Source organism: Cupressus sempervirens, chromosome 2, assembly GCF_028749045.1.
Source record: "Cupressus sempervirens isolate cs-2001-9-10 chromosome 2, ASM2874904v1, whole genome shotgun sequence".
Taxonomy (NCBI): domain Eukaryota; kingdom Viridiplantae; phylum Streptophyta; class Pinopsida; order Cupressales; family Cupressaceae; genus Cupressus; species Cupressus sempervirens.
In genome coordinates this window covers 755,365,195-755,390,163 of record NC_143119.1, presented here as the reverse complement: position 1 = coordinate 755,390,163, position 24,969 = coordinate 755,365,195, and the positions used below count along the sequence as shown (strand labels likewise).

Sequence of the window (24,969 nt, the reverse complement as noted above, 5' to 3'; positions counted from 1 at the left end):
TTCCCAATGCCAAATGACAAGAATATTTTCACTCTACTCGTAGCCATATAATACAATCTCAAGTCAAAATGCTTGTCTCGGTCCAAAAAGTCAAAGAATCAAGAGCGACGAAAAAACACAACACTCATATCCAAGAGGTTGGAAAACATATTTAACATGAGATGTTTTGTCTCAAAAAGTATTAACAAATCGCATGTTAAAATTTTAATTTAATAAACTCATATTTCAACCACCAAGGACTATTCACATCAACCTTAATGAAAGCTTGGAATTTTGCAATATTTGAATCCTCAAATTTTTAAAAATCCAATAATACCTTTACAATGCATAATACTATAATGATACACAGTTATTTAAGGATTGGATTTTTAATATCAATCCGAGGAATTGAGAAACCATGTGCAACATATGCAAGCATGTGTTGGGTGCATGTTGGAGGAATACTTTTGATCTTTCAATGCAATATTACACATAATTCTGGATAAATGTCTGCTTCTACATGCGTGCGCACACACCAATAAAGCCCTCTGATATCCTTGCTGTCCACAAGGCTAGCAATTGACCAATCATTCACAATCCAATTTCAAAGAAGTGCCCATGAGTGGAGGAGAAAATTCTGAGAGAAGTTCCCTAAATTCCCAAATACCTTTCTCCTTTTCTCACCTAACAAGTTAAATCAAAAGAGGTTATTTCACATGAATATTTATCTTAGGAATGGTTCTAACATCATTACTTAAAAAATAAAAAGTTAAAAACATATGGGCAGTTACTTTAACGACGTCCTCATTTGATTTAACCAGGCTGACTAATGCATTTAACTTGAACAATGCCTTCGCAGCAAGTGTTCTGATTTTGTTCGGATCAATTAGATGTTCCTGTTGATAACATAAAATTTGATTGCATGGGACATCTCTCTTAATTGTGGGCATTTTTCTCATCTGTAATTCAACATGTGGTCCGAGCTTTGTAGAAGATCTGTGTAGCATATTATTTGCTATCTTGAAGCATTAACATCGACTCTAATTACTATAAGATGTTTCTGTATTCCTTTTAACACTATTTGATTTTGTTCTCTGTTAATTTGCAGAGATATATCAAGTAATACGCTTCATGGCCCAATTCCCACCTCTCTTGTAAAACTCACAAAACTTACAACATTGTGAGTTTATTTATGTTGCAACTAGTTTATGGTTGTTTTACTTAATTGTTTTATGATTACATTATATACAGGCACACTGTAATATTGTAACATCTTTTTGATGATAATTTTGTTACTTGTGATCATTCTTGAAGCAATGTTTCTACTAATTTCTTGGCTGGTCCAATACCATCTGGAGGTCCATTCAACACATTCTCCTGGAATTCGTAAGTTTCTTTATAAATATACTATATAAGCACAGTCCTGTTTTTTTTTTGGAAATCAGATTATTCAATGAATTATAGTCAGCCTCATAAATTCTAGCATCGTTGGGTTAGTGTGTGTCCTTTTCTTTTGGAAAACTATGAATTATAATTTGTGTTAGAAAGTAAGTAATGAACATATGACCTTTTCATTTCTTTATTTATTTTGGAAGTCTTTATTTGATATAGTCTATGAACTCTTGTAAGTGATTTGCAATTTTTTATTTATTTTTATCTCAAGGGTCATCTACAGTATATAGTTAGTATGATTTTTTTTTAAACTCGCAGGTATGAAAGTTTCTGGCTATTCCCAGTACTGCTGGAAGTACTTGACACATTTGAAACCTTCTGTATTTTTGTTACATCCATTTATAAAATTATTATGTAGACTCCTTTAATGAGATATTGTTTAGAAGCTCTTTTTTTGATTTTGTTTGTGTATCTGGTTTGGGTACCGCAGACATGTCATGTCGTAGAGGGCCACTGTATGAGTTATGGTCTTTTCTGTCAATAGTTAATTGCAAAGACATTATACATGCAGGTTGGAATAACTGATTTTCCAGCTTGGAATAAAAATTTGGCGTCTTTCATCCTGTCCACTTGTGTCATGATTCTCTGCAAATGAGCAATTTTTTCTCTTGTTTTCTGTAGTTATACCATTGCTATCAATGCTAGTGTTTTCATGCTGCCACTGAAAACTGAATATAATTGTGTCCACTTGATATATTAAACTACTTTATTGTGTCATCTTTAGATTTCCTATATACATTTTCTTCTGTTGGGTTAGTACAATTGCTGGTTTTCTTTTCAAATTATGATTTTTTTTGATGATGAATTACTAAAAACCTTCCCTGAGTTATGTTTACTCCATAGATGGCAATGTTGGCTCCATATATTGGATTAATGACATAAATCTGGGGACGATGGTATGCATCTAATATAATACATGAAAAATAGTTATAGAAAATGTCAATATATAAATATTTTATCATTTTGAAAATATCAATATGACAACTATCAATAATATTGTCATGTTGAAAATGTCAATATGATGATTACATTCAAAATTGAAAATACAGTTTGTGTGGCAAACTCCTCATTGGAATTCGCTAGATTCATCAAGCTCAACGGCATTCAAATCAATATTAACCAAACTTGTTTGTGCATTGTCATTGACTTAACTTGTAGGTGACATACAATTGTCTTGTGTTGGCTCTTCTTGTTCTGTATCCATTATGCTTTTGGACTCTCCTTGTTTGTGTGTTATGATCAATAAGAAACAAGGCACTCTATGTAGTCACAAGATTCTTCATTCTTCTAGGTGTAAGCATGTTCCTTTTAATACAAAGGATACATTGAATTTCATCCATGAAGCTCGAATTTGAGCAAATTTATACCCTCTTCAAATTTCATCTGAATCTTATGATATTCAATATGATATTGTTATTCAATATAATAATTTTTTTATCTAAAATAATATTGAGTTATTTAGTTTAATTAATTAGCAATTTCAAATTATTTTGACTATATTGTGGAAATATATCTATCTATCTATCTATCTATCTATCTATAATATTCGGCAAAAGGCTGAAGCCCTCAATTACATTATTGAGTAAAAGAAATTACATCTATTCTTGTTCACAGGGAGCAATATATTTAGATCTTCTAGCAATACATTGCCTTTGCCTTAAAACAAATACATGTTTTAATCCATGAACTTTCCCTTTCATTAGAAAGATCTTCTTATTATTTTCGAGTCTTGAGTGCAAATTCGTTGCTTTCCATTATAGTTTTCCCATCAGCGTAGAGAGTGAGGATTCCTGCAATACTGACAATACTTGGCTAAGATCCTTTTTAGAGCATTAGTTAAAGAAATAAAAGGATATATATTTTTAAAACTGATTCCAGTGTCTATCTTTAGCCCTTATTAGGGATCAAATACTATTTTAACCATTATAGAGTTCTGTCCTCTTATATATTTTAGCCTTTTATTTTAATAAATTGTGAAGTCTTATATCATTCCTTTTTAGTTTATCATAGACTTTCCTAATATTTATCATTAGTTTGCTTTTGTAACTGATTTAATGATTTCACAATAAGTCTCTTAAATGTTTTAATTATCTATTTACGGTTTAGTCAATGTATTTAAAATAATTTATTCAATTTGATTAATACTTTTTGATAAGTATGTTTTCACCATCGCCCCCTGCATTTGCTAGAGTATCCGCTGCTAAATTCCCTTCCCTGTATGTGTTGAATCTGAACTGTCTCTAGTTGGTCAATTAATTCTATAGCCTATTCTAGTTTGGAATTGAGCTGCCGATTAGGAGTTCTTCTTCTCTTGATTGCATTCAAAATAACTTGAGAGTCTGCTTCAATAACCAACTTCTTGATACCAAGTTCCAAGCTCAGTTGTAACCCTTCAATTAATACCTCCATTTCTGCGACATTGTTAGTAACCTTACCTAAGTATTTGGTACGTTTAGCTATCCATTCTTGATTATCGTTGTGAATGATGCATCCTAACTCTGCGTTCCTAGGATTGCCCCTAGATGCTCCATCAAACTTTAATTTGGTCCATCCCCTTGGTGGTGGAATCCATTTACAACTAACTCTAGCTAGCTTACTAGCTTTAGGGTACATCATTTGAGGATTAATAAGTTTTTGCCAGTTTTCCTTCATTTCTGCATCGCATGCCAAAAATGATCCTTATTCTTTAATCAAGTTTCTAAGATTGTTATTGATGTTTTCTATGATACTAGCCTCTACTTTGTTTAGGAGAGATGAGATCAATAGCTCCTCATCCAAGAATAATCTATGGTGCCTTTCTTTCCAAATCTCCCATAATAAAATAGATGGAGAAATTCTCAATAGGTTTTATATCTTTGAGGATCCTTTCTTGGACCAGCTTTTAAGATGGTCCGAAAGATTGTTGTAGAAAGCCGAGTGCCAATTAAGTTTGTTGCATGACCAAAACCAGCAAGTTTTAGCAAAAGAGCAGCTAAATAATAAATGTTCAGCTGTTTCAGAGTTATTTTTACAAAGTGAACATATTGATGGGCCTTCAAATCCCATCTTCACAAATCTATCTGCACTTAGAATTCTGTTTTGCTTAGCAGCCTATAGGAAAATGCTGACTTTAGGTAGACAAGCTGAATCCCAACATAAGTCTAAAAGAATTTCAATTGAATCCTATCTATGAGATTCAGATATGCGTTCATACGCTAGCTTAACTTTGTATTTCCCATCTTTAGATGCTCCCTAAATTAATTTATCATCTCGGTCCTTATGATTAGCTATGTGTTGCTGTATGAAGTGATTGCATTTCAGTTTTTCCTACTTTGATAAACTTGTTTGGGCAACTGATTTCCATTCACATTTGACTGAATGTTCTGAGATAGTAATATTGTGGAAATATTACTCATTTTTAAAAATAAATAAATTTATACAAGGTAAATTTAATGTAATTTATTTTTTCAAATTTTTACCCTTGTTGAATTTCATCCGAATTTTTTGATCAATGATCTTGAATTCGAATGTGAACCTTGTGACTTAGATGTAGAATATTTTTGTGCCAAAAGAACTTGAAACTTAGGACAAGACATAAATGTCCAATGTGGTTATTACGACACATTGTACGTCTTTTGAATTGCCTTCATGAACCTTGCCCTCACATCAACATCTTGCAAAAGGGTAAGTTTGTCAGACCTTTGTGCATACAACTTCAATTCAGTGCCAAAAGAACTTGATGCTTAGGACAAGACAAAAATGTCCAATGTAGTTATTAATGAATGATACCTATGTGTAGTCCACCATAGTGTTGCATTGTCTTGTGCAATAGTTACCTATCCATCTTTACTTCTTTTTACTATCTTATAACTGGAAATTTTAGTTGACTTTGTAGGAATGATGGTTGCATCCATATATTGTACATCTTTTGAATTGCTTGATCTGATCGGTGGAGCATCAGGCTGCATTTGAATCCCCCTACCTAGATTGTTGTTGCAATGTCATATGAAATTCAAACATCTTTTTGATGAGAGTGAAGTGTGATGCATATTTTATTTCTAAAGGTTTTAGGAACTCCTCTTTGAAGAGGTAACAAAATAATGAATGTGACAGAGGTGGTTGCAAATAAACATTTGCGCAAAGAATAGTTTGATTGTTTCGATCGACTTTGACCATGAGCTTGAGTGTGTTGTTCATGGCATGCACACAAGATAGGGTGCATGACATATGTATATGCAAAATGATCTCCAAGATATTCAATACCATGGAGAAAGAGTCTCCTTAAATAAAAGTTAAAAGGGATTTATTGTGAAGGATAAGATTGACAACTAATAAAGCACCGAGATAGGATCTTAACTAAAAGAATTAAAAAATATTCCTAAAGTCTTGATGCAGGAGCATCCAGAGGTATAAGGGCAATCCTGTGTCACCCAAAAAAAATGTACTTAGACTTAGTTTCTGTTTCATGTGGTTTCATTTTTGGACACCCATTTGGGTCAAATAAAGGTTCCAACTCTCACCGTTCAACTATGAGTGTGCTAGAAAATCTCGAAAAAATAGGAGCATGCAATTTGGCCATCATTTTGGTGACCTAGAAGGTGTGAATTGGCCAGATGAATGTAATTGTGATTTAGAGCATTCCAGAAAAAGAATCAGGTCAAAAGGCCCCACGGTTTGAAAGTTATTGCAGTTTTTCGGGTTTTGGAGACCTCCTAAGAATGCTTCAAAGTCAGGTTAGGGGCATTAAATGACCTCGAAAAGGGCCAAAAAAATGGGGGACGAGCAAAGCTGGTCCATAGGGCTATAGAGCGCTTTGATAGCTTTCCGAAAATGTAAACGGTTCGTCAATCGGAGCTACGGTTCAAAAGTTATGCCTCTCGAAAGTTCGGTTACCATTTCTGTATTCTTCTAGATTTGCACCGACTTCTAACGCGGCTTCTGGAACCTTCTATTTGGTCGGTGGATGCCTACTAGCACTTTCTAGAATGTACTCCTAGTCCTTAACCCTCCGGGGTCTATTTAAGGAGATTTCTGGCATTGTAAAAGGTAGTTCGGAGTGGAGTTTGAGAGGACGTACTGACAGGAGAAATTATCTCTAGATTTATGCTATTGTAAGCCCTTAGGGCATGTTTTGAAGTTTATTTTCTCTGTACTATTTGTACTAGCTTATTTTTTCAGTTAATATAATTTCCCTTTTCTGTTGTGTCCATTCTGTTCTTGGGTTGTGTCCCCATCAAGTGGTATCAGAGCCAGGTTTTCTTGAGTGTGTAGACAGAGCGCCGACTTTGAGGCAGTTTGCACCAGGACTGTGTGGTTGTGGGTTCGAGTCAGAAGATGCCTCCACGAAGAGAGTGTGGCGGAAGGGCTAGAGCTATTAATCCCGAGGAGGTTAGAGCCCTCCAAAGGCAGGTACAGGCATTGCAAGAGGAGCTCCGTAGAGGAGCAAATGTTGTCGCAGGTGACAACAGTGAGGATGACAATTAAGAAGAAGTAATGGGACCAGAAGAGGAATTTGACGGGGAAGTTCTGAATCATGCAGAGGAAAGGCTTTTTAGGGCCATTACTAAGTTTGGGAAAAGACCTACAATTGAAGTGGGTGTATTTTCAGGAAATCTGAAACCAGATGAGTTGATCGATTGGATCAATGAACTGGAAGAATACTTTGAGTATGAGGATATCAGGGACCCAGATAGGGTTAAGTTTGCAAAGGCCAAACTGAAAGGCCATGCCAAAATTTGGTGGCAAGAGGTTCAATTGGAAAGAAACAGAAGAGGAAAGGAGAAGATCACAAGGTGGGATCGCATGGTGGACAAATTGAAGAAGCAGTTCATTCCTGTGGACTACGAGCTTGATTTGTTTAAGAAGATGCATGGGTTAAAGCAAGCAGGAAGATCAGTCCAAGAATATACAGAGGAATTTTACCGACTCTTGATTAGAGCGGGGCATGCAGAAGCAAATAAGGAGAAGGTTGCTCGTTATATCAGTGGGTTGCGACCTAGCATCCAGGAGGAATTAAGTCTGGTAAGAATGACTAGCGTTGAAGAGGCATACCAGTTTGCCCTACGAGTTGAAGAGAAGCTGAATAAAAGGTTTGAAGGAAGACAAAGAGGGCGCGGTCAAGGAGGAAGGGGAAGCGGTAGATCATTTGGAGGCCGCAATGAAACCCAAAAGAAAAATGAAGATGAGGGTACTAGCAGGAACCAAAGGAATGAGGGTTTCAACCGCTCCCATGACCAAGACTTTGGAAATCAGAGAGGAAGAGGTAGAGGACGTGGACAAGGAAGAGGAGGCTTCCGTGGTACCTGTTTCCATTGCAATGAAGAAGGTCATCGTGCCTTTGAATGCCCTCAACGACAATGAAGGACAGATAGGAGAGCTGAGGGCCAAGATAGGGTTGCTCATATGGATGAGGATGCACAATCATCACATTCAGAGGATGCAGGAAGGGGAGAGCCCTTGGTAAATGAAAGAGTCCTACTAAGTGGTGAGATTGAACCAGGACAACGGAGGAGTTTGTTCCATACTAGATGCAAGTGTGAGGATAAATGTTGTGACGTGATCATTGATGGTGGCAGCACTGATAACTTGGTATCAGAAGAGATGGTCTCTAAGCTGAAGCTCAAGAGGGAAGAACATCCCCAGCCCTATCGGATTGCTTGGGTAAAAGATGATCATAAGGTCCTGGTAAGTGAACAATGTTTAGTGAAATTCAAAATTGGGAGTTACCATGATGAAGTTCTCTGTGATGTTATTTCGATGGATGTTTGCCATCTATTGTTGGGTAGACCATGGCAGTTTGATAGACATGCAGTACATGATGGACATGCAAACACATACTCTCTGACAAAGGATGGAGTTCGCCACAAATTGAAGCCCATGAAAAAGGAAGGTGAAAAGGTATGTAGCAGTGCTAGGATTTGTCTTGTTGATGAAAGGAAGTTTTTAGATGGCATGAAACACCAGCATATGTGCTATGCTTTGATTCCTAGGAAAGATAAAGAAGGTAGTAGTGAAATACCACTTGAAGTATCAGATTTACTAGGGGAGTTTGGAGATATTATATCTGATAATGTTCCAGATGGATTGCCAGCAATAAGGCAAATCAGTCATCAGATAGATATGATTCCAGGAGCTAGTTTGCCTAACAAAGCTGCTCACAGGATGACTCCTACTGAAACAGAGGAGCTAAATAGACAAGTTCAGGAGCTGTTGAGGAAGGGCTTGATTCGAGAGAGCCTGAGTCCATGTGCAGTTTCTGCAGTACTTGCACCAAAGAAGGATGGAGAGTGGAGGATGTGTACGGATTCTTGAGCTATAAATAGGATAACCATCAAGTACCGATTTCCTTTGCCAAGGATGGATGACCTTATGGACTGCTTGAGTGGAGCTCAGTACTTCACAAAGATAGATCTGAAGAGTGGTTATCATCAGATACGGATTCGAGAAAGAGATGAGTGGAAAACAGCCTTCAAGACCAAGGAGGGTCTTTATGAGTGGTTGGTCATGCCCTTTGGATTAACGAACGCTCCAAGCACCTTCATGCGGCTCATGAATGAGGTACTTAAGAAGTTCTTGGGAAAATTTTTTATTGTCTATTTGGATGATATTTTAATTTTCAGCAAGACTTTGGAAGAACATTTACTGCATATTCGTAGTGTCCTTGAAAGGTTAAGGGAAGAGAAACTGTTAATTAATTTGAAGAAGTGTATCTTTGCAAAAAGGGAGTTAGTCTATTTGGGGTTTGTTATATCACCCGAAGGTCTCAAAATGGATCCAGAGAAGGTAAAAGCCATCTTGGAATGGCCTACTCCAAGGTCTGCTACTGAGGTAAGATCATTTCATGGTCTGGTTAGTTTTTACAGGAAGTTTATTAAGAATTTCAGTGGCATATGTGCACCCCTAACCGATACAATAAGAGGGGATAGAAAAGAGTTCAAATGGACTGCACCAGTTGCGAGAAGTTTTGAATTGCTGAAGAAGAAGGTGACAGAACAGCCTGTGTTGGCACTTCCAGATTTTAGAAAGGTTTTCTAGGTAGATTGTGATGCCAGTGGCAGCGCTATTGGGGTTGTATTAAGCCAAGAAGGTAAGCCTATTGCATATTTTAGTGAAAAATTGAATGATGCAAAGAAGAAGTATTCTGTTTATGATCAAGAGTTCTATGCAATAGTTCAGGCCTTAAAGAAATGGAGGCATTATTTATTGCCAAAGGAATTTGTTTTGTATACTGATCATCAGGCATTACATTACCTAAATAGCCAAGGTAAATTGAATCAGAGGCATATGAAGTGGATAGAGTTCTTGCAGAGTTATACATTTGTGTTGAAGCATAGACGTGGAAAATCTAACAGGGTTGCAGATGCACTAAGTAGGAGACAGTCATTGCTTACAGTAATGCAGGTTGAAGTAGTTGGGTTTGATGAACTCAAGAATTTGTACCCCGAGGATCCTGATTTTGTTGAAGCATGGAAAGCTTGTAAAGAACCTATTGCTGTAGATAGAACCATGTGGTTAGACTATTTGATTTAGGATGGCATGTTGTTCAAGGGTAGTCAATTGTGCATTCTAAGAAGTTCCATGAGGGAAAATCTGATTAAGGAGAAACATAGTGGAGGGATGGCAGGACATTTTGGTCGAGATAAGACCATTGCCATTCTTAGAGAACATTATTTTTGGCCTCAAATTTCACAGGATGTGAAGAAGTTTGTACAGAGTTGCCAGGTTTGTCAAGTTGCCAAGGGGTTTAGTCACAATACTGGCCTATATCAGCCATTGCCTGTTCCATCAAGGCCATGGGAGGACATAAGTATGGATTTTGTTCTTGGATTGCCAAGGACACAAAGGGGTAATGACTCAGTATTTGTGGTGGTTGATAGGTTCTCCAAAATGGCACATTTCATTCCATGCCACAAAACTCATGATGTTGTCCATATTGCAGACTTGTTTTTCAAAGAGGTGGTAAGACTACATGGTCTTCCAAGGAGCATAGTTTCTGACAGAGATACTAAATTTGTGGGGTATTTCTGGAGGACATTGTGGAAGAAATTGAGAACAGACCTAAAATTCAGTTCCACGCATCACCCGCAGACTGATGGCCAAACAGAAGTTTAGGCAATTCGCTAAGATGTTTAGTTGGGGATAAGCCCAAAGGATGGGATTTGATTCTACCACAGGCAGACTTTGCTTATAATAACTTTGTAAATAGGAGTACTGGAAAATCACCATTCCAAATTGTATATGGGAGTAGCCCAAGGACTGCACCAGAGCTGAGGAAGATAGAACAAGGGGAGAGGACAAGTGCTGAAGTTGAGGAATTTGCTGAACATATCAAGCGTCTACATGAGGAGGTTCAAGCACACATTACCAAGATGAATCAAGAGTATAAAGCTAGGGCTGATCAAAGGAGAAGACATAAGGAATTCCAAGTAGGAGATTTAGTCATGGTACACTTACGAAAAGAAAGATTTCCAGCCGGTAGTTACAACAAGCTAAAAATGAAGAAATTTGGCCCTTGCAAAATTTTGAAGAAACATGGCTCAGGAAATGCATATGAAGTGGAGCTGCCAGATGGTATTCAGATTTCTCCCATTTTCAACATTGCAGATTTAACAGAGTATCATGATGATGGTGCAGATGAGGAGCTGGTGTTAGAGCCATGTCCGATTCCTGCTTCTAAGAAGGAGGAGATAGAAGACATTCTAGATCATCGTGTGGGTAGGAGTACCAGAAATAGGCAGTATGAAGAGTATTTGGTGAAGTGGAAAGGACGGCCAATCGAGGACTCAACTTGGATTTCAGCAGCTGAGGTTTCCCATTTGGGATTTCCTCTACCATTCATAAAGTGACAAGGTCACTTTTCAATCTACCCTGGGTGTCTGATGCAAGAGCATCCAGAGGTATAAGGGCAATCCCGTGTCACCCAAAAAAATGTACTTAGACTTAGTTTTTGTTTCATGTGGTTTCATTTTTGGACACCCATTTGGGTCAAATAAAGGTTCCAACTCTCACAGTTCAACTATCAGTGTGCTATAAAATCCCGAAAAAATAGGAGCATGCAATTTGGCCATCATTTTGGTGACCTAGAAGGTGTGAATTGGCCAGATGAATGTAATTGTGATTTAGAGTATTCCAGAAAAAGAATCAGGTCAAAAGGCCCCCACGGTTTGAAAGTTATTGCAGTTTTTCGGGTTTTGGAGACCTCCTAAGAATGCTTCAAAGTCAGGTTAGGGGCATTAAATGACCTTGAAAAGGGCCGAAAAATGGGGGACGAGCAATGCTTGTCCATATGGCTATAGAGCGCTTCGAGAGCTTTTCGAAAATGTAAACGGTTCGTCAATCGGAGCTACGGTTCAAAAGTTATGCCTCCCAGAAGTTCGGTTACCATTTCTGTATTCTTCTAGATTTGCACCGACTTCTAACGCGGCTTCTGGAACCTTCTATTTGGTCGGTGGATGCCTACTAGCACTTTCTAGAATGTACTCCTAGTCCTTAACCCTCCGGGGTCTATTTAAGGAGATTTTTGGCATTGTAAAAGGCAGTTCGGAGTGGAGTTTGAGAGGAGGTACTGAAAGGAGAAATTATCTCCAGATTTATGCTATTGTAAGCCCTTAGGGCATGTTTTGAAGTTTATTTTCTCTGTACTATTTGTACTAGCTTATTTTCTCAGTTAATATAATTTCCCTTTTCTGTTGTGTCCATTCTGTTCTTGAGTTGTGTCCCCATCAAGTCTTATCATAAAGACTAAATTGTTCATGATAAACTAAATGCTAAGATACCATATTCATTCTCCTAGGCCTGAAGTCGGAAGTCGGGTCGCTGGGAATTTGAATTTGATTCGAAATTGTATCAAAATCGCTTGCAGATTGAGTAAATCGGTGGAAAATCCTCCACAAGGACCTTGGACGACTTTGGGCAGAATGACCTACGAATTCCCGGCAGCCTGTGCGAGTCCAAAAAGGCTTTGTAGTGTCTGGGTGACGACTTTCATTCACAGGTAGAAAATATAGAAAGTCTAGTAGTGATTTTCCTTGAGGTTGTAGACTCCATGACATACCAATCAACTGGTTTTGTCCATCATTGTTCATGCTGTAATTAGCACCTTGGAAATGCCCAAAAACTGAACCAATTGTTGATAAAGATTCTAATGTTCTTGCATAGATTTCGAAACGATACAACATGAAGAAGAAGGAATTTATGCAAACTGAGATTGAACCACTACTGAAATAATATTAGTTCTCAAACTAATAAAATCAAATACATAAGGAATTCCAAAGACCAAACCCTAAGGGAATGACGTCTAGAATGTCAGAAGAGAGGATAGATGTCCTCTAATGCCAAGAATAGATTTGAAACTTACATCCAAGTTCTTATCAAATGCCATTCACAATAATTAGATGTTAAACAATGAAGATCCCACCTCTATTTATACTTTTCCTTCACCCTTCTAGAAGGAAATAAAATAATAATTAATTGCATTCACTAGACGCTTCCCCCTTCCAATAATTAACGCACTCTCTAGAAACTGCTCCTTTGCAATACAATAATTAATTGTGCTTCTAGAAAATTAAATTACTAGAGGCTTTCCCCTTTCCAATAATTAATACACTGTCTAGAAGCTTCTCCTCGCAATACAATAATTAATTGTGCTTCTAATTAACTAAATATAAGGTCACCTTTTAATTTTTAATTTATTTAATGACTTTATAAGAAATTAATTTAATCAATTTCTTATTCTCCACTTAGCCTTTGGAGAACATAAAGGCTAAGACCTCCACCGAGTTGCTAAAAAGATGGGGACATTACAGCCCACCCCTCTTGAAATTGCTTGTCCTCAAGCAATCCAGCAATACAATGAACTCCAATCTCCTCTTGGATCCCAATTGAAGTAGTATATGACATCCCTGTGGACATTAAACCAACTGCAAACCAACATCATCAGGACCAACCACATGTCCTGCAGCCTAGCACCCAAAACTTGTGCTGATGATGTAGAAGTCAGAATGTCACCAGAAGGCAACTCCGTAGAAGATCTATGAAACCTCTTCTTCCCTGTATCCACCCACATAGTATATATTGGATTGGAATCCTGATCATCACCAACATGCATTGAGAAAGATGTAGCTACAGGTTAACCATATGCACTCATGCCAATTGTATGAATAATAGGTGTAGCCACATCAAAATATATGGACATAGGAACAACACTAATTGCCGCAACAGAAAACTGAATCAAATCTGTAGTTGATGAAAATTCATAATCATCAACATGTACGCCATCATTAGAACACACATCAACAACTGCATGCATACTGCTAAACTCCCCGTTGGATGGTTCAACTGACACAAAAGTGGCTGCTAAGATGACAATATCCTTGCATTCTCCTAATCCAACTATTGCTGCATCGCCATCCCCTGACAAAGCCTCATATGTGGACTCTTGACTCTGCACACATGACTCAACACCAGATTGCGAATCAGTAATACTAGAGCGTAAACCCACATCTATTGACTCCGCTGAAATGGCTACATCACCAACATCATAGCTGAGTGACTCTATATGTGCCTTTGTCCCACTGTTGCCATGTCTATTATTACCATTAATGTTATTCTCAGGACCGTTGTTGTTGCCTCGGCCTCCATTAGTATTGCCCCTATTGTTGTCGTTTCCTCCATTGTTATTGTTTTCATTGTTGACATCACTTGGATTAATATTGATGCCCATATGTCTAGCCATAAGTTGCAATATCATATCCATTCGCCTATTCTGCTCCTGTTGCATACACTGCCCTCCTCTAATGTACCCAGTAACTGTCTGAACATTACATCCTGATCTGTACCGATATTCCTGACTCTGCCTAGTCTTGTATCCTTGTCATCTCGGTCACCCATACTGTTGTCTTGTTCAAAGAATATCTTCCCTGTGTTTGTATGACTTGATTGTATGTCCCTCTACACGGATGAACTAGACTGTTTGCTCTGCAAGTCTGAACTCATACTTTGTTTTGCTTTGGTATTGCAGAACTTATAAAGCCCTCATCGCATGCTCAAACATAAATGCTTAGCCCTTTTAATTTCTGATTTTAGTGTTTTGACATTTTGTCAAACACTTTTCCCTCTATCTGGCTGTCCCAAATTCCCTATAAGACCTCCATAGGATGGCAGGACTTATAGCTCTGATACCACTGTAATGGGCACTGATACCACTGTAATGAGCTTTGATACCACTGTAGTGGGCTTTGATACCACTGTAATGAGCACCTTGGAAATGCCCAAAAACTAAACCAATTGCTGATAAAGATTCTATTGTTCTTGCATAGAGTTTGAGACCATATAACATGAACAAGAAGGAATTTACTCAAACTGAGATTGAACCATTGCTGAAATAATATTAGTTCTCAAACTAATAAAATCAAATACATAAGGAATTCCAAAGGCCAAACCCCAAGGGAATTTCGTCTAGAATGTCACAAGAGAGGATAGACGTCCTCTAATGCCAAGAATAGATCTGGAACTCACACATTCAAGTTCTTATCAAATGCAATTCACAATAATCGGATGATAAACAATGAAGCTCCCACCTCTATTTATACTTTTCCTTCACCCTTCTGGAAGGAAATAAGATATTAATTAATTGCATTTACTAGAAGCTTCCCCCTTCAAATAATTAACACACTCTAGAAACTTCTCCCTTGCAATACAATAATTAATTGTGCTTCAAGAAAATTAAATTACTAGAGGCTTCCCCCTTTCCAATAATTAATGCATTGTCTAGAAGCTTCTCCTTGCAATACAATAATTAATTGTGCTTCTAATTAATTAAATATAAAGTCACTTTTTAATTTTTAATTTATTTAATGACTTTATAAGAAATTAATTTAATCAATTTCTTATTTCTCCACTTAGCCTTTGGAGAACGTAAAGGCTAAGACCTCCATTGATTTGCTAATAAGATGGGGACATTACACATGCTCACAAAATCCTCAAAAGAATCATGCAAACTCCATGCTTAATTTGGTACTCAGCTTCCTCTTACTTAAAAAAGCACGAAGATAAGATCGACAACTAGGGATTTATTATAAGGGATAAGATCGACAACTAACAAAGCACCAAGATAAGATCTTAACTAAAGAATTAAAAAATATTCCCAAAGTCTTATCATAAAGATTAAATTGTTCATGATAAACTAAATGCTAAGTTACCATATTCATCCTCCCAGGCCCGAAGTCGGAAGTCGGTTCGTTGGGAATGCGAATTCGATTCGAAATTGGATTAAAATTGCATGTAGAGTGCGTAAATTGGTGGAAAGTCGTCCACAGGGACCTTGGACGACTTTGGACAAAATGACCTACAAATTTCCGCAAGCCTGTGCGAGTCCAAAAAGGCTTTGTAGTGACTAGGTGATGACTTTCATTCACAAGCAGAAAATATAGAATGTCTAGCAGTGATTTTCCTTGGTGTTGAAGACTCCATGACCTACCAACCGACTGGTTTTGTCCATCATTATTCATGCTTACAAAATCCTCGAAAAGATCATGCAAACCTTGCGCTTAATTGGGTACTTAGCTTCCTCTTACATTTTGGACATTGCAACTCGTTGAAAACTCTTCGACTTCAATTGGGTATTCCCAATTTGAACTATTTACTCATGTTCATCGTTTTTCTTTGTTTTGTGGAAGATTGGTGGGTTGTCGATTACGTCTCAGAAGCACCGCCCATGTTTGATTTTCGCGTAGGTAAACTGCTTTGGGTAGAAGTTGAGTTAACAAACTCATGTGTTTAATTATATAAATTATGTGGCTTTCTTGTTGTGGATAACTTTGGTTCTTGTGCCTTGGCAATGGGCAAAGGTAGGTTGGTCTACATTTTCTACTATTATAAAGACATCATTTTATTATTTATATTCAATTTTAAAACTTTTTAAAAGTTTATTTGCACATGATAACTCATCTAAACATCAACTCACATAAATGACAAACCTAAACGATGACATTATTTTTGAATTGAAAAATTGATATGGTGGTGTATTTTGAAGTTATTTTATTTCATTCGAACTGATTCATTAATATATGCGGTGGTGTACTTTGCTAAGTTGCTTTATTATTAGAATAGCAGTCTATGAACTTAATTGCTACAACATATTCTTTATGTATTTATAATTTTTTTATTAAAAAATACTTGTATAGATGAACCTAAAACGAATCCGAACCGAATTTAAAAAAAATTTGAGCAAATGTCGAACCCGCATCCGAACTAGAATCCGAACTGGCAACTTAGATTAAATGTAACAATGTGACTTTGGTATTCTCCGTAGAGCCCATAAATCAAGGGCCTATTCTAGATTTACTTTTTCTCATTTGTCCATGCCATTGACTTTTAAAAAGAAACTTATGTTTATTGTATAAGGGAGGTAGAGTCCCTATTTGTGCACCTTCTTTAGTGTCAGTGTTTCAAACATGATTGGCCTATTATACGTGTTCTCATAGGCCAGAAAATCATGTAGGGGAGCTGTTGAGGGGGCATATGAGAAATATCAGATTCTGTGAGTCAGTTTGAAAAGTTTGGGGTAGTCTCCTAGAGTTTAGGAGGAATACCTATTTTATAGGGATGGACTGGGAATTGACCAGGACACATCAAGAAGCTTCCAAGATCAACTTGGAGACTTTTTGGCGTAGTTCCTATTTTTTAGTATAAGATTGTCAGTTAGCCCATAGTGGTCAGACAACTCAGTTTGGAATCCAGATCAGTGAGCTATGAATAATTGAAAAATAGTTTAATTATTTCCTAAATTAAATTTTAAGAAAATAATAATAGAAGTGATTAGCATAATATAATAATAAGTTATAATAAGAGGGTCATAACACAAGCCCATAGGTGGTGATTAAAATAAGTTGTAACTCATAATTGGGCCATTGTTTAAAATATACAAGGCCCTAAGTACGGTCAAACTTCAGGTGTGAAGAAATTACACATTAAACTTGGCAAAGTTTTTTTAAATATGTAAGAGGCAAACACTAAAGGAATCAAGCCAAATTGGAGGGAAAGGCAAATTGAATAAGAGAGCATTTGGAGGTATATCCAGAATTATTATTTTCATAGCTGCATTGGGATATACTGACATTCATTATTTAGGTTGGCATATACCTTTAGGCTCCCAGAAGTCAGATCAGACAGCAGGAGCAAGAGAAAACACCAATTACTACAGTTGTACAACCTCGAATTCAGATTTCTTGCTCCCCAGGCCAAATCAGTAGTCGATAGCAGCTGTAGGTGGTTTATTGATCAATTCAGTAGGATCTGCATCATCATTCATTAACTACATTGGACAAAATCAGGAGTCTTAGATTCCATTCCATTCATTTGCAGTCTCCAAAAAAACAAACAGATTTTTATTGCAGACAGTCTCGTGCAGACTTGAATGAATTGTTATTTGAAAAACATAATAATCAGATTTCCATCAGGGTTTTTCAATCATTCTGAGCGTCCAGCTTTTGAAGTAGTTGTGTTTCAGTATTTGATTTAATTTTAGCTTTGCATATCAATATCGAGAAATGACAAAAAACAGAAAACATAGCAAATTTAAAAACATCACAATTATGCAAAAAATCAGACGTAGCATAAATCATATCTGGGGTGGGTATTACAGAGGTATCAGAACAGAGTTTCGTGCCATCCTGTTGGGTAGTGATCACTTTTTAATTCAGCAGTTGCATATCAGAGTTTACGAAATGTTTACATGTGATAAGTCTTTATATGAGCTGATGCAAGAAATTTCTAAGCAAATGAAACACCCAGATATTAAAGGATATATTAAGACATGGACAAGACTGAAATGAGATGAATGTGAGACCAAGCCGCATGATATCACTTTGGTCACACATGCAGCTACCATGGATAAGGTTGTGCATACCAGCTGGACTGATGCAATCTCCACATCAACTACTCAAAAATAGGTTGGGGCATAACCCCAAACATGCCTCTCAAATACTCAAATGTGTCCTCAGCTGAAGGTTTTGTGAATTTATCTGCTATCTACTCCTTTGTGATAATAACTACCTTCAATATACCCTTACAGCCTTCCAATTAATTGTTGACAACTTGACACTAGTACAAAGGTTTGCAGTAGATGAGAAATTCTTTAATTGACCTTCAGAAAATGGGCTAGTTGAAGGGAAAGGGCGTAAAAGTTTTTAAAACAGCAAACAATTATGATTCTATATCTCATTACAGCGATGGAGTGGATTTTTTTTGTGAGAACAAATTTGATCTATCTTTGCATGGAGCAAACCACAGTAGGCTGTTGATAATGATAATGGGAATGCGTGAAAGGTTTGGTACAACCATAGGATTATTGATGACACAAATGATATTTTTGATCTGGGTATTCATCATAGCAGCTGTCCATTTTCTTTAATAAATCAGTGTTTGTTATTCATTCATAACCTAGTTTTTTAAATGGGTGTTAAGATGGTGAGTGACAATCTACTTTTTGAGTTGGGAGATGGAATAACAATGTATGAGATCTTGGACTTGGGTTGGAGTGTGAGTCACAGCTTGAGTTGATCTATGTTCAGATCATGGGAATCATGAGTTTACCTTTCTTGGAGGGCCCCTTGGAGGCTCAACTCATGGTCATAGGTGAAATAGTTGAGAACACATTTGGTGGACCAGCTAATAGAGATATGAATGCATGCAAAGATAGAGACTTGTGATTCAGATTTGGTTGTTCATTTAGCCATCCTTGAGGAGACTTTGGAGTGCACTTGTGTTGAGACTCAACCCCATCATAAACAAAGACTCCTTGGAGAGGTATGAGGCTGCCTTAATTATCTGATCTTACAACATTTGTCATAAATGCATTTTATGGTGATTGGTATGTAGATGGAAGTGTGGAGTTTACAGCTGGTCTATGATCCTAGCCTTCTAGGTATGAAGATGTTGTCACAAAGGTATGTGATTTTGAGTTGTATATGCTTGAGCTTCAGATGGAATATGGTTTCATGTACAGAGATAAGCATGAGGGGATAAATATTCCAGCCCTAATCAGTTGGTTTCTACCAGATACCTCGATAATAGAGGGCTTTCTAATCTTGTTGGTCATGGATTTCTTAGGGTATACTCTGAGTACACCAGCAAGGAAGGTTGTTAATGATTTCATGGATGGGCTACATGAGTATGATGTTTTTATTTTTGATGACACATGGAGTTTTTATTTTTTTATTTTTTTATTAATAGCACTTGGAGAGTTGGTGAGTACGTTTCTAGATATGCTGGAGAGATTATTCTTGGCTGGGTATTCATGCTTGGGATTCTCAACAAGGATTGACAACGATTAATGGAAGTTAAGGTTCATAGTTGTAGGCTTGAAGGTGCTGTTCCTTCCCTTACAATCCACTTCATGATTCCATTGTTGCTACACATAATACACAAGGTTGGCAACAATTCTAACTTTTGCAACAACAGTGATATTTTCTTGCATCATCATGGGATAACAACCATCCATGTGAAGGTGATGGTATTATAGAGTATTCTAATATAGGCATTCAAGGTTTGGGCGTTAAAGATGATTTTGTGTTGTGGATTCATACTGCAAACCTTCTGAAATTGTATATCAGGCTTTAGAAGATGTGAAAGGAACACGAGTTTTCAGTGATGGGAGGTCTGTTACTGATAGCAAGGTTCAAATTCCATATCGTGCTCATACATTGGGTCATGGAGTTGATGAGACATGCCACTTGAAGGCTCCATTTTGAAGTATGGGAGAAGGAAATGGCATATGCATCCCGTTGTGCAGCAAAGGATGATGTGGGCCACAACAATTTCAACTCAAATGGGAAGAGATTCGTTTGAACTTTGGTCTCTTTGGATAGACACGAAGCTGTCTTAGTTCCCAGATCTGAGCTCTTCAAGAAAAGGATTGATTTAATAATGATGGACAACAATTCTCTTATTAGTGCAGTTGGCAACCTTGAGAAGGGAAGTGGGACAACTCATGGTGGGAGTTGTCAATATGCTTTACAATGTTTGTCATCATAACATGGTTCTATGCAAGGTTGCATGGGTACTCGTACCCACACCCCTGGTACTCGTACCCACGTACCCAAGTACCGGGTACACGTATCCCACGTACCGGGTACTCGGTGGAGAGCATCATAGCTAAGGACCTTGATTAAGATTCTGATTTTTTTTTTTTGGTTTTTTGTTTTTGTATTAGTTTGCTGTTTATCAAACTTAATTCAATACCAAATCAGTTTGAAACTTTGATACTCATTAACAATAAACTTTATCACTGTTCAAGTCAAAAGTTTATCATTTGCAATATGTCATTGTCATATGGTTTAGGATCTTCTTGTTCATGTTTAAAGTCTGTCTTCTTTGTTATGCATCTAAGCATTTATCATGTATTATTATTTCAAACATATAGGAAATCTGAAACTGAAAACAGTACATTACATTTGCAAACTTTATCACTGTTCTTGTTTTAAAAAACCATTGTCATGACTCATAAAATCAGATTTTTTATAAATATAAAAGTGTAATTTTAAAATAAGTTTCACATACCCAAGTACCTCCCTCCCCTATTATGAAAAATACTTTAAACATTCAGCAATAGCATATATATATATATTTGACTTATGGCTTATATTTTCAAATATCTTGTTTTGAATGCTCAATGTCATGACTCATGACAGATATTTTGATTTTTATATTTTCTATAAAATATTAATCATATAGAAAAAATTAGGCATACACACGTACCCCCGTCCCCTATTTTGAAAAATATGCACCCGTACCCACTCCCGTACCCGTTCCCGTTCCCGTACCCACGTACCCATGCAACCTTCTATGACAACATTTATTCATCACATTTGAAGAGGATATGCAATATGTGAAGGAAACATCACGAAGCATATTGATAGAAGCAATATTGCTTTTTTGCTAAGTTACCGAATCGGATGTGGATCCGGGAGTGGGCACTATTATTTTTTTGGGGGGATGCGGATGCGCGTATTACAATCAGTTTGATAAATTTAATTATTAATACGTATAGGTTAATAGTCTCAACTATCGTTTGCCTTTGCTATAATTATTGATATTTATTGATTATTTTAGAAGTACTAGTTGATTATCTCAAAAGCGCATGTACTGGAGTTGCTAACGGGAGTGGGTGAACCATGAAAATTTTAAGAGTTTGACAACTCATCAGGCTAGTTGGAGCTGTGAAATCGTCACACAGACTGTAGAAAAGTTTTTCAGCTATCATGTTCACCTAAGCTGGGGCATTCGTAGAGAATTCTGGGTATCGTGGAATGTCAACTATCATCATGATCACCTAAGATGGGGCCTTTGCAGAGAAGTCTGGGTATCATGGGATTCTTTTGAGAACCAGGTGCTATATTAGGAAGCCTCACAAACAGTATTAGGGGAGATGGAATCCCTCTTCTCATTAGCTGGTAAAATTGCTACTATGCTTTGTTAAGTTTTTAGATTTTAGGGTAGAGAAGAGGTATAGTGCAACAGTGGTGAATAGTTACTTGCACATTATATTTTGGTGTGTTCATTATTCACCACCCAACACATATTTCATATATATATATATATATATATATATATATGATATGAAGAGTTGTGTCTTCCAAAAGACATGACACTTTAAATGGGGCCAATTAAGCGTTCCCACTTAATTGAATTATCATATAATAAAATAATATATTTCATATTATTATCATATTGCCATTAATATGTAGCCACTCTTGGCTTACTTTTGCATATTTAATTATTTATTGTTGATCTTTGCCGTAAAGGCCACAAACATTAACACTCCCTCTTGGACTTAGAAGAAGATCAACCAATAAAACTCAAGTCTATAAAAAACTTCAACTTTTGTATCTCAAAAGATCTCAAAGTCATCATCATATGCTCTTAAGTATTAGTCTCTTGAGTCTAACTCATCCGAACATCAAATCCTTGATGTCACATACTTCAACCTTGACTCTAACTAACTCAATCGATATCAAATCCGTGATATCAAAAGTATTGGCCGAATATCAAATCCATGATATTCACTAAATGCTCCGAGTAATGGCTTACCGACATCAAGTCCATGATGTCACCATGTACTCAACTTATGGATCCAAGATCCAGGAGTCACAAGGACTCAATTGACACCAAATCGATGATGTCACCCATATTGGTATCCGGACATTAAGTCCAAGTACTAAATCCGACATCAAATCCATGATGTCACCCTTACTCGTATTCGGGCATTAAGTCTACCAAGTACTAAATCCGACATCAAAACCATGATGTCACCCGTACTGGTATCTGGACATTAAGTCCACCAAGTACTAAAACCGAGATCAAATCCATGATGTCACCTGCACTGGTATTCGAATATCAAATATATGATATTCACCAAGTGCTCTGAGTACTAGTATTTGAACATTAAGTCCACCAAGTAGTCAATCCTTGATTCAAACTGTGGGTTGCCACTATCCACAAAAATATAATCACATAGATGAATTTAGCCACATATGCTATTCACATATCAAAGAAATGATCATGCAAAATATCCAAATATCTCAATTATAGACTCAACTATATAAAAGAGCTTTAGTCTTTTTGCTATAACATAGTCAATGATCATAACAAACGCTACCAATAATGTAGCCTAGGCTAAATATAGTCTTGGCTAAATACATAGCCCATCAAAATATATGTAAAAGAAATGCTTATACATATGAATCTCCAAAGGAGGAGTTTATAATGCAAAACTAGGTGAAAGGTAGCCCCATATATAAACTCCCTCTTAAGTTCGCTCATCTCTAAGGTGGATTCAATCAACATATGCAAGTTCTCAATTTATCCATGATTGTTTTAAGTCAAACCAAATTGAAGTAACTAGGGTCCATGACACTTAATGTGATCTACTACCTTAGTGAAGAGTTTACAAGTTTCCTATCTGCTCCCTCTGAAGTTTAGGTTTAACTACTTTTGGTAGGACTCCCTCTCAATATGTACACTATAAGATCCCCTCCCGTTATCTAGCCAAAGTTTACGGATAGCTTCTCAAGGGGTTACAAGTCATTATCAAACCATTAGAATTTCTGTTTGTGTCACTTAGTCCAGTTTTATCTCAGAATTAATGGTTTTAACCAGTTTTAATTCTTTAACTCATACTCAGAAAGAAATGCAATCACACCTAAGACTCATTTCTGACAAGAGTCATATCACAGAAAAGAAACTTATTAACGACAAGCATAAAATGATTGAAATACTCCCTCTCGGCAGAGATGGCTTTGGTCTACCTAATAAGATAGTTGATATAACCTCCCTCTAAGGTTGAACATCTCCCTCGAAAAATGTAACATCAAAGCAACATCCCCGTCTCATAATTTGTTGCATTCTTTTCCTTACATATAGCCCTTGATAGTGCTAAAGTTGTATGTCTCATGTTCGTCTCCCAAGAAGACTCTTCACGAAACCCAAGCCACCAAACACTTGGCATCAACTCCTGCAAATCTTGCTTATTTGGACCTTTCCTTAACAACAATCCTTCTATAGATGACTCAAAATCTGCAAACTGGCACCGATGCATCAATATTTCCTCACATGCAGGCAAGGGCCAAATATGGATAAGATCTGGTATACGGGCAGTCTACAAGAATAATCGATGATGTTTTGCAGTTATAGGCAAGTGATCTGTCATGTGGTGCTTGTGTTTTAAAGGTTTCCATCATGAATGGAACCAGAGCACCCCATACCACATGCTCTTTAGCTCCTGGATCATCATCCAACACCTTCACGATGAGTAAACGGACATGTAATAGTTGCCCAGCCAAGTTGCTGAATCGCAACAGTCTCTAAAGTTAGTTCATACATCCATTTTCCTTTCAACACATGCATTAGCACAAACACTACTGAACATTGCCTGGCTTTCCATAAGCAAAGAACGATTAGAAAATCTTTTATTACCAGACACACTTTATTGTCCATTGCAACAATGCCCTTACCACAACCATTATCTAAAATAGAGACTCCATCCCATGGGTTGAGATCAACCCCTGTTGTTGACCTGTAAAATTGCTTGAACTTGGCTTTCAAAATTGAATGTGTTGAGTTAACATCAAAGACATTATTACCCATAAGGGGTAAGGAATTCCTCGACATTTCAATTATATAACCGAGAGTTCTTTCAAGTTCACGCATGTCGTTGTCCTTATCATTCTCATCAGTTAAAACTATGGCTAGACTTGAACATGCAGAGTGCCCAGGCGACAACTGGAATTTCTTGCCACCAAATCCCTCTTCAGCCATCAGTGCTATTATCCTTCATAATTAGAAATCTTGAATGTTGTTATGAGAACAATTATTCCACCTAGTCGGGCTTGCTCTTATGCCACTTATCAATTCTTGCCTACTTAAGCAGTAGGCAATTCATACGAAGTCAAAGATAATCTATCGAATACAAGCCAAATGAATGGATTTAGAAATTCCACCCATCAGATAGATGACGTGGTTCGAATTTGTACAACCTAAATACTGAAATCCCCACTTTTTCCT

The 24,969-nt window shown here is 37.0% G+C and overlaps 2 protein-coding genes across 3 annotated transcripts in view; one reads left to right on the top strand and one right to left on the bottom strand.

The window, feature by feature from the left end:
• The window catches only part of LOC149575618 (protease Do-like 1, chloroplastic), a 328,128-nt gene that overhangs the window by 39,765 nt on the left and 263,394 nt on the right, over positions 1 to 24,969 (bottom strand). The gene's annotated exons all lie outside the window — the stretch shown is intronic.
• Positions 1 to 24,969, top strand: part of FEI1 (Leucine-rich repeat protein kinase family protein) — a 138,436-nt gene that overhangs the window by 42,480 nt on the left and 70,987 nt on the right. The window contains exons 7-8 of the mRNA XM_089815384.1: positions 1,088 to 1,159; positions 1,294 to 1,365. Of these exons, the coding sequence (XP_089671510.1) occupies positions 1,088 to 1,159; positions 1,294 to 1,365 (144 nt within the window). The remainder of the gene's footprint in view (positions 1 to 1,087; positions 1,160 to 1,293; positions 1,366 to 24,969) is intronic.